This window comes from Electrona antarctica, assembly GCF_951216825.1.
Source record: "Electrona antarctica genome assembly, chromosome: 5".
Taxonomy (NCBI): Eukaryota; Metazoa; Chordata; class Actinopteri; order Myctophiformes; family Myctophidae; genus Electrona; species Electrona antarctica.
This window is the reverse complement of record NC_136810.1, coordinates 17,158,128-17,171,952: the sequence shown is the minus strand read 5'-3', so window position 1 is coordinate 17,171,952 and position 13,825 is coordinate 17,158,128. Positions and strand designations below refer to the sequence as shown.

The 13,825-nt window shown below is 40.3% G+C and overlaps 1 protein-coding gene across 3 annotated transcripts in view; it reads right to left on the bottom strand.

The window, feature by feature from the left end:
- pot1 (protection of telomeres 1 homolog) overlaps positions 1–13,825 on the bottom strand; it is an 84,985-nt gene that overhangs the window by 58,364 nt on the left and 12,796 nt on the right. For 2 of the 3 annotated variants that reach the window (XM_079500968.1, XM_079500970.1), the window contains exons 2-6: positions 13,094–13,233; positions 11,457–11,529; positions 9,353–9,453; positions 3,715–3,822; positions 2,811–2,870 (exon numbers count right to left, since the gene is read on the bottom strand). In XM_079500968.1, coding sequence (XP_079357094.1) covers positions 2,811–2,870; positions 3,715–3,822; positions 9,353–9,453; positions 11,457–11,529; positions 13,094–13,219 — 468 coding nt within the window. In that variant the 5' untranslated portion in view covers positions 13,220–13,233. The remainder of the gene's footprint in view (positions 1–2,810; positions 2,871–3,714; positions 3,823–9,352; positions 9,454–11,456; positions 11,530–13,093; positions 13,234–13,825) is intronic. The other variant, XM_079500969.1, reaches the window with a different exon arrangement.

The following is a 13,825-nucleotide window of genomic DNA, read 5'->3' as shown; positions in this document are numbered from 1 at the left end:
CAATCGTTGTTTTTATATGTTTATATATATATATATATATATATATATATATATATATATATATATATATATATATATATATATATATAGCTGTATCATTATAATTAATTATGATTATCTAATTGAAAAGTGTGCTGTCAGGTTTTGCACACAGGCAATTTGAATAAAATAACTATTAGTAGATTCATATGATTCATTGTAGTAGTGGTTTCGGTTTGACTATGAAATGGGTCTGAATGATTTTGAATGAAAGGTTTTTAATACAAATAGGTCCAATGGCATGTAAGTATATACGTATCAGTGTTGCGAGGATGAGGGGGTACTTGGAAAAAAATCTCCCCTCCAAGGGGGACCTTGTTTTAGTACCTGCATTGACCCTGGGATATTCATCATCATAATCATCATCATCATAGCCATTACTTAAACTCTGAGTACAATTGACATGACATTACATTTTCAATGTAGCCGAATGCAGAACACAAAATCAGCAATAATACAACAAACAGCTAAATTAAATATATGAATCAGAAGACAGAAAATACTGAAAACTAAAAAACTATAAAAGATAGACTGAGAATTAATTAAAGCAGTTACAATATTACCTTTGTTATGTTGCAGTGTATCATCCCAATTGTAAGTGTGATGGTTTATATAAGTAATACAAAGAAAGCAGGGGCTCGCAACTCACTTTAAGATGCTCCAAACTGTATTTAACGACCGGCAGGCAGAAAATAAAGTTATATTATATATATTAAAATTATATAAGTAAACCACGGGTGGGCTGGGATTTTGTTAATTGTCAACAATTGTATTATGGATAGTTGGATACTACTACTATGGACGTTCTACTAATGCCGAAGTAAGGGCCTCATAATCATATACGCATGACATCATATCTTCATCATAAATTAAATTCACTGGACATAGTATCTGAACTCCAATATGAAAAATGAATGATCATGACCACTACAAATCATTATGTCAATGGAAACACCTTGCATACACAAAGCGATATGTGCGTGCGTGCATGTGTGGGTGCGTGCACATGCAAACATGACGTAAAAATATAAAAGGACATTTTCACTTGTTTGTTGAAAAAGTTATGAGAACTTCTTGAAAATCCTTAATTTAGCACTAATGACGAGCAGGGCTGATTATGCAAGTTCCCTGCGGGGACCCAGGCTAAACAGATGAGGGTACGAGGCAAAATGTACAATTCATCTATATTTCATGTGCTTAAGAGTATGAAGATATTATCCACGTAGGACCTGGTCTTTCAACGCAGCAAATATATTTATTAGTGCTATTAAAGTAGCATACAGAATTCAAACGGCACTTAAGGAGCCAGGACTGCAGTAAGCTATTAGACATACGAGCAGCTGCAGTCAGTGTTGTTTTTGGCAGCAAATTTTGATTTTAGTTTTAGTCATAGTCTGTTGAATAGTTTATTTAGTTTTAGTCCCATTTTAGTCACCAGGAAGTTTTAGTGTTTAGTCGACTAAATATAATAAGATTTTAGTCGACTAAATCTACAGTTCATTTAGTCGACTAAAATGTATTTTGGCGGGCCTTGATGCCGTCGTCTGTTTTTACACTTGCTGAAAATAGCAGATCTACAAGCTTGTGAGCTTGTAGATCTGCTATTTTCAGCATGCAACCAATTATTGTAAAATGACTTATACAGCATCTCTTTTCCACTAGTCCCTTCCAAACATTTTAGTGTAGTTTTTTTTTATTTGTTGACGAAATTGTCAGTATATTTAGTCATAGTTTTAGTCATCATAGCTTAGTTTTTATTTAGTTTCCATTTAGTTTTCGTCAGTGGAAAAAGGTAGTCGATGAAAAAAATGTCGTCTTAGTTTTAGGGCGCTTTCACACCCAAAGTTTGCTTAGAAGGTCCGGATCAGGGACCAAATTGAAATTGTTGCATTTTGATTTTGGTCCGTTTAGTGTTCACACAGGACTTTGTAAAGCAAAACAAATATGTAAACAAATGACACGTGGACATGTTAAGCGAACCCAATGGTGAAAAAAAAGAGGTAATTTTATGAGGGAAAAAGAACATATGGGGAAATCACTGTCTAAAATTTTTGGGCACAACCTTCAGTCACACAGAGAGAGAAGAGAACAGAAAGATGAACAGAGGAGCAGGTGTTTCAACAATAATGTGCTAATTGCTGCATGCAATTCATCGGAGACGTAGCCTACAAGGTATCCCCGATAAAAAGGACATTTCTTCCTTTTGTGTGCACCTTAACCCGATTAGAATCTGATATGTTATTTCTGCGCATCAAATCGGTGGGCAATTACATGTCATATTATGGTTTAAACTTGAAGCCATGCTGGTCAGTTAGTATTGAGCTTCAAGTCAGAACAGAATCGCTGCAGCTAATTGAGTTAGTTTCACATCTTTTGCTATAGTGATCAATTAATCATTTTGGACCACCTGTGTAGCTTATTTAACATTTTAAATGGCTTGCATCTATCTCTCTCTCTCTCTCTCTCTCTCTCTCTCAGATTGCATATGATTTAGTACTGTGAGTCTACTTTTGTACTTTTATTCACGTACATTTTTGAATACAGACTTTTTATGTGTAACCAAGTCTAAGTAAAAGTATTGCTACTTTTACTTGAGTACTTCTTCCACCCCTGACTTTCAGAGCCACGGAAGGTCCTGGTGAAAACATGACACATTGCAGGGTCGCATTTGAAAAAACGCGCTATGTTGACATGAACCATTGTGACAGGTACAAGACGACCTCTGACACTTTACTCCATGAGCCTTTCAGGTAATGAGGCCGGTGACTGACCTCAGCAGCTTGTGAAGACCTCTTCTTCTTGTTGGCTGCTGGGACCGGAACACGATACACCTGAAGGGTGGAAAAGGTGAATAAAATACAGGTTGGATGAAAAAGTAATGGATGTCCGCACACTGAGTTGTAGCTCCCAGGAAGAGCTACAACTCAGTCGACCTCTGTGGGTCTTCGTCATACCTGACGAAGACCCACAGAGGTCGAAACGTTGTAACAAATAAATAAATCTTCCTGGGAGCTACAGCTCAGTGTGCGGACATCCATTCCTTTTTCATTGTACGTATATTTTTGACCAGCACCTGCAGAATGTCTTGAGATGTGCGTGCTTCCTGTCGGATCCTATCTAAAATACAGGTTGGGGAATCAATAAGGCTGTGGTTTGTTACATTTTTTTTGTATTACTACTTTTGTAATGGTTTAACAGGTGTATGACTGATACATAATAATCATCTTATATTATATCCATATTCTAACGTTGTGTTTTCTTTGTAAATCATACTACTTGATCATACTATACAGCTTCACACAAATGCATCAAAAGTAGCAGATCCGCGTTTCGAGCATGCGGACTCTATTGCTTTTGCCGTTTTTGAATTTGAATCCCGAGAAAAGTTTTAGACATTACGAGGTTTCTACCCGACAGAGACAATTATGATTATGCAATTCAAGTGGTGTCATCTCTGAGTATGGTATTAAATTTGTATTGAAAAGAGGAACTAGACTAGACTTTAGAAAATCCATCTCATTGTTAGAATTCGACCTCCACTGCCCTGTTTCTACTGCCACTCACTACACGAGAGCCAGTAATGGTAGTACGACGATATAAATATTTAGGAATACCTTCCTCGATGATAAAAGTATGAACTATCTCTAAAGGACTTAAGTGGTTCAAGGTACTTACATAAATACATGCATCATCTCCTGAAAGCTGCAGGTTACAGGGGTGTAACTTGTCTTTGAGAACAGTAGGAGACTTGCCCACCGTAAAGCCAGTAACTGCCAGCACATCCTGTAGTGAATAGATAAGATGTTTATTATGTATTTATTATTCCGTCACAGAACGGAACATACAACTTTGCAATTTTGTTTAGTGCACTTAAAACAAATAGCAGCATATAGTCGAGTCATCCCCCCCACCGCTCCCCCCCCCCCCTTTTCCCCTCACTGTATATATTTCTTTTCCCTTTTTACCTCCATTATGATGAATTCCTGTTCTGTTCTTTGTCTATATAGAAGTGTCTATTTGTACGTCTCTAAATGTTTTGATGAATTGAACATGGTGGACCCTCTTGTAAACAAGTGTAATGCTTAATTGGGTCGTCCACTCACAGTTAACAGCCTTTGTATTGAGTTTGTGCTTGAAATGTACTGTAATTCTGCAAACTGTTAATAAATATTTCAATCAATCAATCAAAAGTCTGTTGTCACTCTGAGCTTAATTTAGATCAGTGATTTTTGAAAAGCTGAAAGATAAAATAGTACTTAAATGTATAATAAACTGATTTCCATTTTTGCTGAGGACCCCCTGGAACCCTCTCAGGGACCCCTTTGAGAACCAGTGCAAAATAATCTGGGATGAATAAAAACAAAAAAAAGAGAAGGCATCAAGAATAATATGGAGAGCAAACGAAACAGATTGAAGGAGCAGATGTTGCAGAGCCTGTAAGGTGTTAAGCAAGAGCATTATAACAAACAAGCCATGATGTTAAGCCAGCTTATAATAGACGTGTTCCACTTTGTTTGGATCGTGACGTGTGACTGCCCCCAGGATGGTTCTAAAATATCGCTGTCTGCCACAACTCTCCGGGCTGACAAAAAGAGATGGGCGATTGTCAGAGTAATCATGTTAACAGAGCCTTGCTTCTCTGACAGGACCTGTGTAATCTATAGCCGAGCGCGATAAGCAAATCCCCTTTGCATTGGCATAACGCTTTAGACCCAGACAGATTCACATCAGGACGGATGGAGGGAAACCACAATAAAACGCACACATGCACACGCAGAAACCTCTCATCTCCATGATAAACTTTGTGCGTTTTGGGGTGAATTAAGGCCCTACTTGATTATACTACAGCGTCACACAAAATAATGAAAAATAGCAGATCTACAAGCTCCAAAGCAGCGTGAATCTACACGTTTGGCAACCTTTGCTGTTTTTGAATTTGAATCTTGAAAAGTAACAGTTTTGGACATATGAGGTTTCCACCCGACAGAGACGATATGATATGAGAACAGTTTGTTTACGTGCATGGGGAGTAGAGTGGATACCGCTTAGATGGATGAAAAAAAGCTTTGGACAGAATTATTCCTATGCAAATGTTTAAAAACCCACAGAGTAATAAAGTAGTCTACTGTAGTGGAGTGTAATTTTTGGAGTCTTCTCATTATGAAAACGAACGAGGGTCAACTATGGTCATTCTGTTTTTTGACTCTATAAGAGTACAGTGTGTATAGGAGGGTTTGAGTGTGTGCTTGCTGAGGGAAAAGGCAGAATAATTGGAAGTGAAGCCTGGAGAAAGACAATTTAAAAGTTTCCATAGGCTGGTTTGAGTGATTTCAAGAGAGAAAACGTTGTTTAAGAAAAGTGCACAGGGAGGCTGCCGATGCCGACAGGATGCCACATCATCATGAAAGGCTTGGGGACAAGTGAAGAGAGATGAGACAACGATGCACAGAGGAAAACATTTGGAGTTTGTGTCCATGAGAGCGGAAACTATTTCTGAGCACCAACGCTACCCGACAGTACCCGGATGTACACAGTAAGTCAGTGGTTCTGTAACTTTGTCAAGGAATCCCTAATGTATGTGTTTGGCCCGCAGCCCCCCATCCAAGTGTTTTGTGCCAGGGACCCCCAATAATAATAATAATTATTATTATTATATTATGATTTACTATGAAAACCTGTCCGTCCGTCCGTCAGTTCACACCCCCATATATGGTTGTCAGTCCATCACGCCTCGTGATACGTCATAGCACCATATATGGCCGTCAGTCCATCACGCCTCGTGACACGCTCCATATATGGCCGTCTCCATATATGAAGATCGCGACACTGACCTCATCAAACCCCGGATAGCCATACATGGAGAAGACTGGATCATCACCTAGATCTATATATGTAGCCGGCCAGCAACTCTACATCTGACCTCAAACCCTTAGAACAGGTCATATGTTGATCCTCCCCACTCGTCCTTCCTCTTCGATGTCTCCCTTTTGACTAATACCTGTCCACTCAAACTCTAGACGGGGCCGCCCCAAAGTTATTAGTGCAGCAGCGCCAGGGAGCCGGCGTGTTCTCAACAGGCCCGAAAATTGAGGTCCACCCCTACCTGGGCCCTCATCAAACCCTGTACACTCAAGACACTGCCCCTGCTGCCACCCTTAGATCTCCATATATGGAGCTGACCTGTTCTGACATTCCATATGTTGATCTGACCTCATCAAATCCTGTACACTCAAGACACACTCCATATATGGCCAGTACAGAATTCATTCCATATGTTGATCTGACCTCATCAAACCCTGTACACTCAAGACATGCTCCATATATGGCCAGTACAGAATTCATTCCATAATGTTGATCTGCCCCCCCCCCCCCCCCATGCCAAGAGAAACCAGTGAAACCATAAATAAACAGAATGGGGGCCCCCGTTTTTCCGGAGCGGGATGCCGCCCCTGGATCAGGCTGCCACCGGCAAAACACGCCGTCGGGGGCCGGGGCGGCGATCACCGCCCGTGAGTAGACCGGGTGCTCCCCGCCGTTTTTTTTATCTCGATTTCACTGGTTTCTCAATTTCACTGTAACACATACATCAATGGCTTCAATTACAGCATGCTAACTTTACAGGAATAGAAACTGCAGGGTATCCTTGAAATCACTGATCTATTTTATGCACTCGTTAATTGCTCAAGGCCTTGCGCAGATGACTCTATCCTCCGAGGCATATTGCATGCTTTCATTGTTAAAGTGTTCTTTAAAGTTTCTTTTTTTTTGCAAAGAATGTAGCATTGAGCTCTGATCTGCCTACTAGGCTAGTCAATCTAAGGTTTGGCCCAAAATAAATTGCAATAGTAATAGTAATAGTTCAAGGTTATTTTTATGATCCTTAGGGTCATCTAAATAACACAAACAAAGGAAGGAAAACAAAAATTGTTGTATTGAAAATGTGTGGATCATAGTAAATGCAGGGGTTGAAAGTTGGGGTACTATTAAAAATCAGACCTGTCTGAAGTGAGTGGTACTGTACTGTACAAGCCCTCCTCCCTGGCCTGTGTGTGTCTGTGTGTTAGGCTGTGCAACAGTGACACTTGGGGGTGAACAAACGCTATAACGCTATTGTCGTGCTCGCACCCAGCCACACACATAGCTGTCTATAGGACTCGAAAACCTATAGGCAAAAATAATAATAATTATGCTTTAAGTAGCATGTGAAGTGTCAGACTAGGCTAAAAAACACGATAGCCATCGTCACAAATGTGATGAGGTCATCACATTTGGGCACATTTGAGCAAGTGGCTATGGCTATAAGGACTGTTTTTCGTGCAAAACTAATGCTTGGAATGGATTCAGAATCATGAAAACCCCCTAGTTTGACACGTTCATGCTGCTACTTAAAGCATAATTACAATTTGAAATCTTTGCCTTATAGGTCTTTAATGGTACCCCAACTTTCAATCCCTGGATTTACCATGATCCTCAATGATTCAATACATTATATTTGGATGACCCTAAGGATCATAAAAAAAATTACTATTGCAATTTCTCTTGGGTCACGCCTCTTTTGAGCTTAGATTGACTGGCCTATGCTACTCTGATCTGACTGCTACAACAGTGGCTAACTCAACCCAGCATCTGTTTGAGGATTAACGCCCTGCGCGTGCACACACGCAGACACACGCGTGCGCGTGCACTGAATGTTAATGCCATCCTGTCCTGTGATGTGCTTTATGCTTTTGAAATATGATTCACCTACTTTCTATTTGACAAAATGATAGTGTGGATATGCGATGACCAAGAGGTATGAAAAAAAGAAAACGGTGAGATGAAAGCCCCCAGGTTTATGGGAAAACAGTGGGGAGGGGGCTTGGTTGTTGCTTACCCCAACATAAAAGAACAACATAAATAAACAATACATCCTTGTGTCTAAAGGTACCACCAGGAGCGTGTCTGCAAACATTTCACACCAAACTATGAATAGACTAAAGAGTCTTTTTTTTTTAGCGGTGCCAGCCGCTCCCAACAGTGACTGAGTGTGTGTGTGTGCGTGTGCCTGTCTGAGTACGACCTATTGACCCCTGTAGCTGATGTTGATTGTGGTCGCATTCCAGGAAGGAGGGGTCATTACTTTACAACCCTTGTGCTCGTCTCCAAGGCAACACACACACGAGTATATCATAAGTATATCAAACTTGGGTTCCTTGACATTAATAAAGGATATAAATCACAGGGACAGCCAGACTCCCTATAGTGCAGTGTTGTTTTCGTCGACTAAAACTATGACGAAAAATGTTAGTAGACTACCTTTTTTCACTGACGAAAACTAAATGGAAACTAAATGAAAACTAAGCTATGATGACTAAAACTAAGATAATTTCGTCAACAAATAAAAACTAGAGTAAAATGTTAGGAAGGGACTGGTGGACAAGAGATCCAGCAAGTCATTTTACACTTAGTTGCAGGCTGAAAATAGCAGATCTACAAGCTTGTAGATCGGCTATTTTCAGCAAGTGTAAAATCAGTCATTACGACGGCATCAAGGCCCGCCAAAATACATTTTAGTCGACTAAATCAACTGTATATTACTAAAACACAACTAAAACATTCCAGGTGACTAAAATGTGACTAAGACTAAATTAAAACTATTTAAGCGACTATGACTAAGACTTAAACACTGCTATAGTGTCTTGTTGACGGTCTGTAAGAACATGAGCTGCTACAGATGGGTTTTCTTCCCCCCACCCCAAGCATACCAGCAGGAATAAAAAATACTAAATTACAAAACGATGCTAAAAGCATCAGTAGGATTTGATACTTTGTTTTAAAGGTCTTACAACATGAAATTGAAAAAATGTTGGGCTCCCCATACTATGTGTTTTCTATCCGCACAAATACCCAATTTTGAACAATCAGGCGTTCTCATCATATAGGGGCTTTTATGGAAATCCCTCTCCGGAACAGCTCAACTGATATGGTGGTGAGGTACCTGTGATGTCATATGCATCGCCCTCCCTCCTCTTCAGTCTTCAGTTCCAAATTTGCATTTCCACTTATTATACAGCATCAGTATTATAATGAGTCAAAGATGTCGGAGGGGAGTAGCTGAGATGTGGTTGTGGTGGAGAAAATAACTTGCATATACAGCGCCACTACCAAATCAGGACATTGTGGTACTGCAACTAAAACTGCTTTAGAAGCCAGACAGAAATGACATTAACTGGTTATATCAGAGTGGTGATTTAGGCTTAAACCATTGGCCATTACCACCGAACGTTGAAGTTCCTTTAATGTCATCATGTTTGATATCGATATAGGAACCTACCCCTTGATTGACAGAAGCAGAGAAGTCCTTGGCCAGGGTTCCAAGCAGAATGGTGTTGATGGAGATCTGCTCTGGCAGCAGATCCTCACCGGCGTCATCTTCTAAAGTGAAATGAAGCATTAATATATATGAATCCTTTGCGTTGGTCAAAACCTTTTGTTTGCTATTTATTTGCACCCCCTTGTCCACTTTGAGGACAGAGCACTTTAGGAGCATGTTTTTAAAAAATAAAATAAAATAAAAATAATAGTCTGTCTAGGAGTCTTGCTTAAAATTTTGTACAGAGAGCGAGTCTTCTCCTGTCGGGGAGAAATATCTCCATATTTCAACTTTTTTCATAAAATAATTCCCTGCTTTCTTGTACAAGATGGTCACGCAAGTCCAGAAGCTTGTAGAGCTGCTATTGTTTTTTACTCTATTATAAATAATGTATGAGGTGGTTTATCCAAGTTTTGTCTGCTTCAGTGCTAGTCCAAGGCCTCTTTGTTTCATATGCGTAATCAACGACTAGTGTTGTAATGGGTTCATCATTGTACAAGTACTGCATTCATTCAATTAATTCTGGCAGGCAGTTAAAAGTCTTAGTGAAAGCTCAAGATTGGTCATTTTATGATGCCCGCTCGCACAAACACTTGAGCAACGTCCTTATTTGTTGTTGTGTTTCCTCCTCCTCCTCCTCCTCCGCCCGCCTCCCTCCCTCCCTCCCTAAATTGTAATGAGATCTGCGCCGTTGGGAGAAGCCAGTTTTCGTGCTTAAAAGCAGTAAAAAAGCAACTCAGTAATCCATGCATTTACATAAGTCAAACAAGGATGCACCTCTCCGGAATAAAGGCTTGCGTTCATCTTAATCATGTTGCAAAGAGATAAGTCTGGCTGAGGATGAGGCAAACAAAGGACATCTGCATCTCTACCCTCTTCGTGGCACAATCCCATATCTGAGTCATTCCAGCTGAACGGCTTGTGCTGAGACAATCATACGAAGTCGGACACAAAGCAGACAACAGAAGGCAGCTCCAGCTCTCCCCGGCTTGCTTTTTATGAACACTGACATCAGGCTGGGAAGTGGGTTCGGCAGTGGGTTCGGAAAATCCCTAATTGCAAGAGCGTACCAGTGCACACTATGCAATATAGGCTGCATGGCATCTCTTTCCATATTGTTTGATAAAGGCATATCAAAAACGTGACTTATACACCCAATGAAAATATACACTTCACAGAGTATAGATCACTTGGAATTATAACAATCGCTTGAGGATTGCCTGAGTATGGCACGAGTTCAATCTCAACTTTTTGCAGGGACACGCCATGTGCTGAGGACTTTGAGGTGGCAGTGTTCTATACTTGTGAGGACCTCTGCTTGGATTCGTGGTGAGTGCGCGCACCGAAAGTGTAAGATCTGCAAGCTCACAACGTGTTGTGGACGCAACACTTGGAGCTTGTAGATACACAAAATGACAAACATTTCACAGAATATATACCACTTTGAATTAAAACAATTTGTTGTGCATAGACTGAGTATGGCACGAGTGTTGACTGGTGTTGTGAGGTGGTGAGGCCATGGTGAGTGCCGCGCAGAAAATGGGAGATCTGAAAACTCAACACGCTGTATATATAATATAAATGAAGCTGACTAAGTTTGCAAATACTGCCCCATGGGCGGTTATACGGACGAGGGCGAGTTGCAGACCCAGCTCCCAGACCCAACTTTGAGAATAGATTAACGGCGATATGTTTTTTATCGCACAAAAAGAGTCTCGCGTTAACGCAGCATGTTAACGCCGATAACGGCCCAGCAGTAATATATATATATATATATACACAATGCAATGAAGTGAACAGCTGCATGCATCATGTCCTTATGGTAGAATCTGTCCCTGAAAATATGCATGCTCTACTTTTCACATGCATCTTATCGTTTATCACATACATTTTCTCATTCATCATACTACAGCGTCACACACAAGTATCAAAAGTAGCAGATCCACGAGCTAGGAACGTGGTGCGGAGCGAGTCAAGCTTGTGGATCTGCTACTTTTGAATCCTGAAAAGTAACAGTTTTTGACATACATGAGGTTTCCAACCCAACAGAGACCTTATACAATACCTTGTATCACAGTCTTCAGAACAAACGAATCATCTCCTAAGGACACCAGCGGACCCTTAAGTATCACTTTCCCCTGGTGGAGTGATGGGAGAAGATAAAGATTATTTACAACATAATCAGATATTATAGGATGAAGATTGTTTTCAAAAAAAGTGTACAATATTTGTTAACGGATATTTAACGGCTGCCGCAAATGTCATTTAATCCACCCAAAACATAACTTTTTGTAAGCGAGGATCATATTGTTTTGGGAAATGAGGCGCAAATCTAGTACCCAAAAAGAAGAATCCGAGATAATAGCGTTCAAAAATCTGCTACCAGATTGTTATGAGGGCATACTGGACGCAGTTGATCACCTTAATCAATTGATATTAAAAAAGGGCGTCAAAAGGCGCAATTGGTGACGAGGTACATATAATACGAAAACAGGCGTCAAAGGTGCAATTGGTGGCGGATTAGTTCAAATGTGTTTTTTTATGTGGACACACCCACCAGTTCACTAAAGGGACACTTTTTGCAAAAAACTTTATGACATCATGGACATTGCTAAAATCTAAAACCACATATTACACTTTACAATTACAATTTAGGCATTTAGCAGACGCTCTTAATCCAGAGCGATTTACATTAAGCAATAACAAAAGCATGGCATACATCACATATATACTACTATCTAAGTCTACATAATGTGCTATCTAAGGGGCTAGGCTAGGGCAAGTGCTACGGGCCATGGTGGAGTCTGAAGAGGTGGGTTTTCAGACTACGGCGGAAGATTGGGAGTGAGGCTGCAGTTCTGACTGTGATGGGAAGTGCATTCCATAGTTTTGGAGCCAGAAGGGAGAAGAGTTTGGGACGTGTGGAGCGTTTTTAGTGAAGGTACCTCCAGCTTCCCTGCGTTGGCTGATCTGAGTGCGCGGGAGGGTTTGTAGGGTACGATCATACTTGTGAGATATGGGGGAGCCATGCCTTTGGTTGCTTTGAATACACACATAAAGACCCCAGGAAAGTGTTCTAAATCTTCTAAACATAATTAACATATACATTTTTGCAAAAAGGGTGAAGTGTCCCTTTAAGTATGCCTATAGTTTGCCTGGTGGGTGGTGATCCACCTGAACTGAAACTAAACGGCTGCGTTTTACAATTCTATCAATCGAACGGCCTAGTTTTACAATTCCATCAATCGTCAAACGGCCTAGTTTTACAATTATATCAATCGAACGGCCTAGTTTTACAATTCCATCAATCGTCAAACAGCATAGTTTTACAATTCTATTAAACGGCTACGTTTTACAATTCTATCAATTAAACGGCTGCATTTTACAATTCTATCAGTGGAACGGCCGCCTTTTACAATTATATCAGTGGAACGGCCGCGTTTTACAATTCTATCAGTGGAACGGCCGCGTTTTACAATTCTATCAATCGATCTAGAGTAACACCAAAGTCACCGGAGCAACCTCGTTACATTTTAACTCGCACCATAAGAAATTAAGTCGCACCCTGAGCATTTTTATCCTTTTAGCCTTAATGTCTATCTGACTGTACCTCGTGCTGTTTACATTTCTGACTAATAAAGTATTCAATCAATGCCTGATTAAAACTTTGGGTGCTGCGTTCATCACTTCTGAACAACATACCTTCACCATTTTGTCTGACAAGTCTGCGGTGTCATCGACATGCTGGATGGAGATCCTGGTCAGCTGTGGGGGGACCTGGTCGTCCCCAGGGCCGGCCCCATCCGCCACCACCACACGGATGGACATGTTATCCAAGATGCCTGGGAGAAATTAGATAACACAAATGAAGCACACAGAGATGACTTAGTTACCCAATACCCACCACAAAAAGAAAAATCCACTAGCAATACTAGAGGCAGGACAAATCCTGGTAAGACTTTATATTAAGGTCTATAATGTGTTATAGGCATTGTAAGGCACTTTTTTTATAAAGGTTTAGAGTTATGCCATCTATAAAGTTTATGATTTATGTTTATATTATGTCAGTGTATGAGGAGCACGGCTTGAAGTCGTGTGGTTAAGTACTGGGAGCTGATGGTAGATGTTGCGCTCCACCTCAGTAATCCATCTCCCGAGGTCTAGCACATTGAAACGGGGATAGACTCCCACACCCTGGTTGATACCGACAATAAGCCTCTATGACTTACTTACATCAAATTAATTATGCATACAAAACAAGGTTTATGAAGTAAACAATGCATTATAAACTCAGTGGAACAGCACATTATAACTACCAGGTAACACTTAACCACTTATATAATGCATCATAATCACATTTATAATGCATTATAATGCTTCATATTATGCATTATGATGCACTTGTGCTTCAAAGTTCAAAACACTAGTTATAAA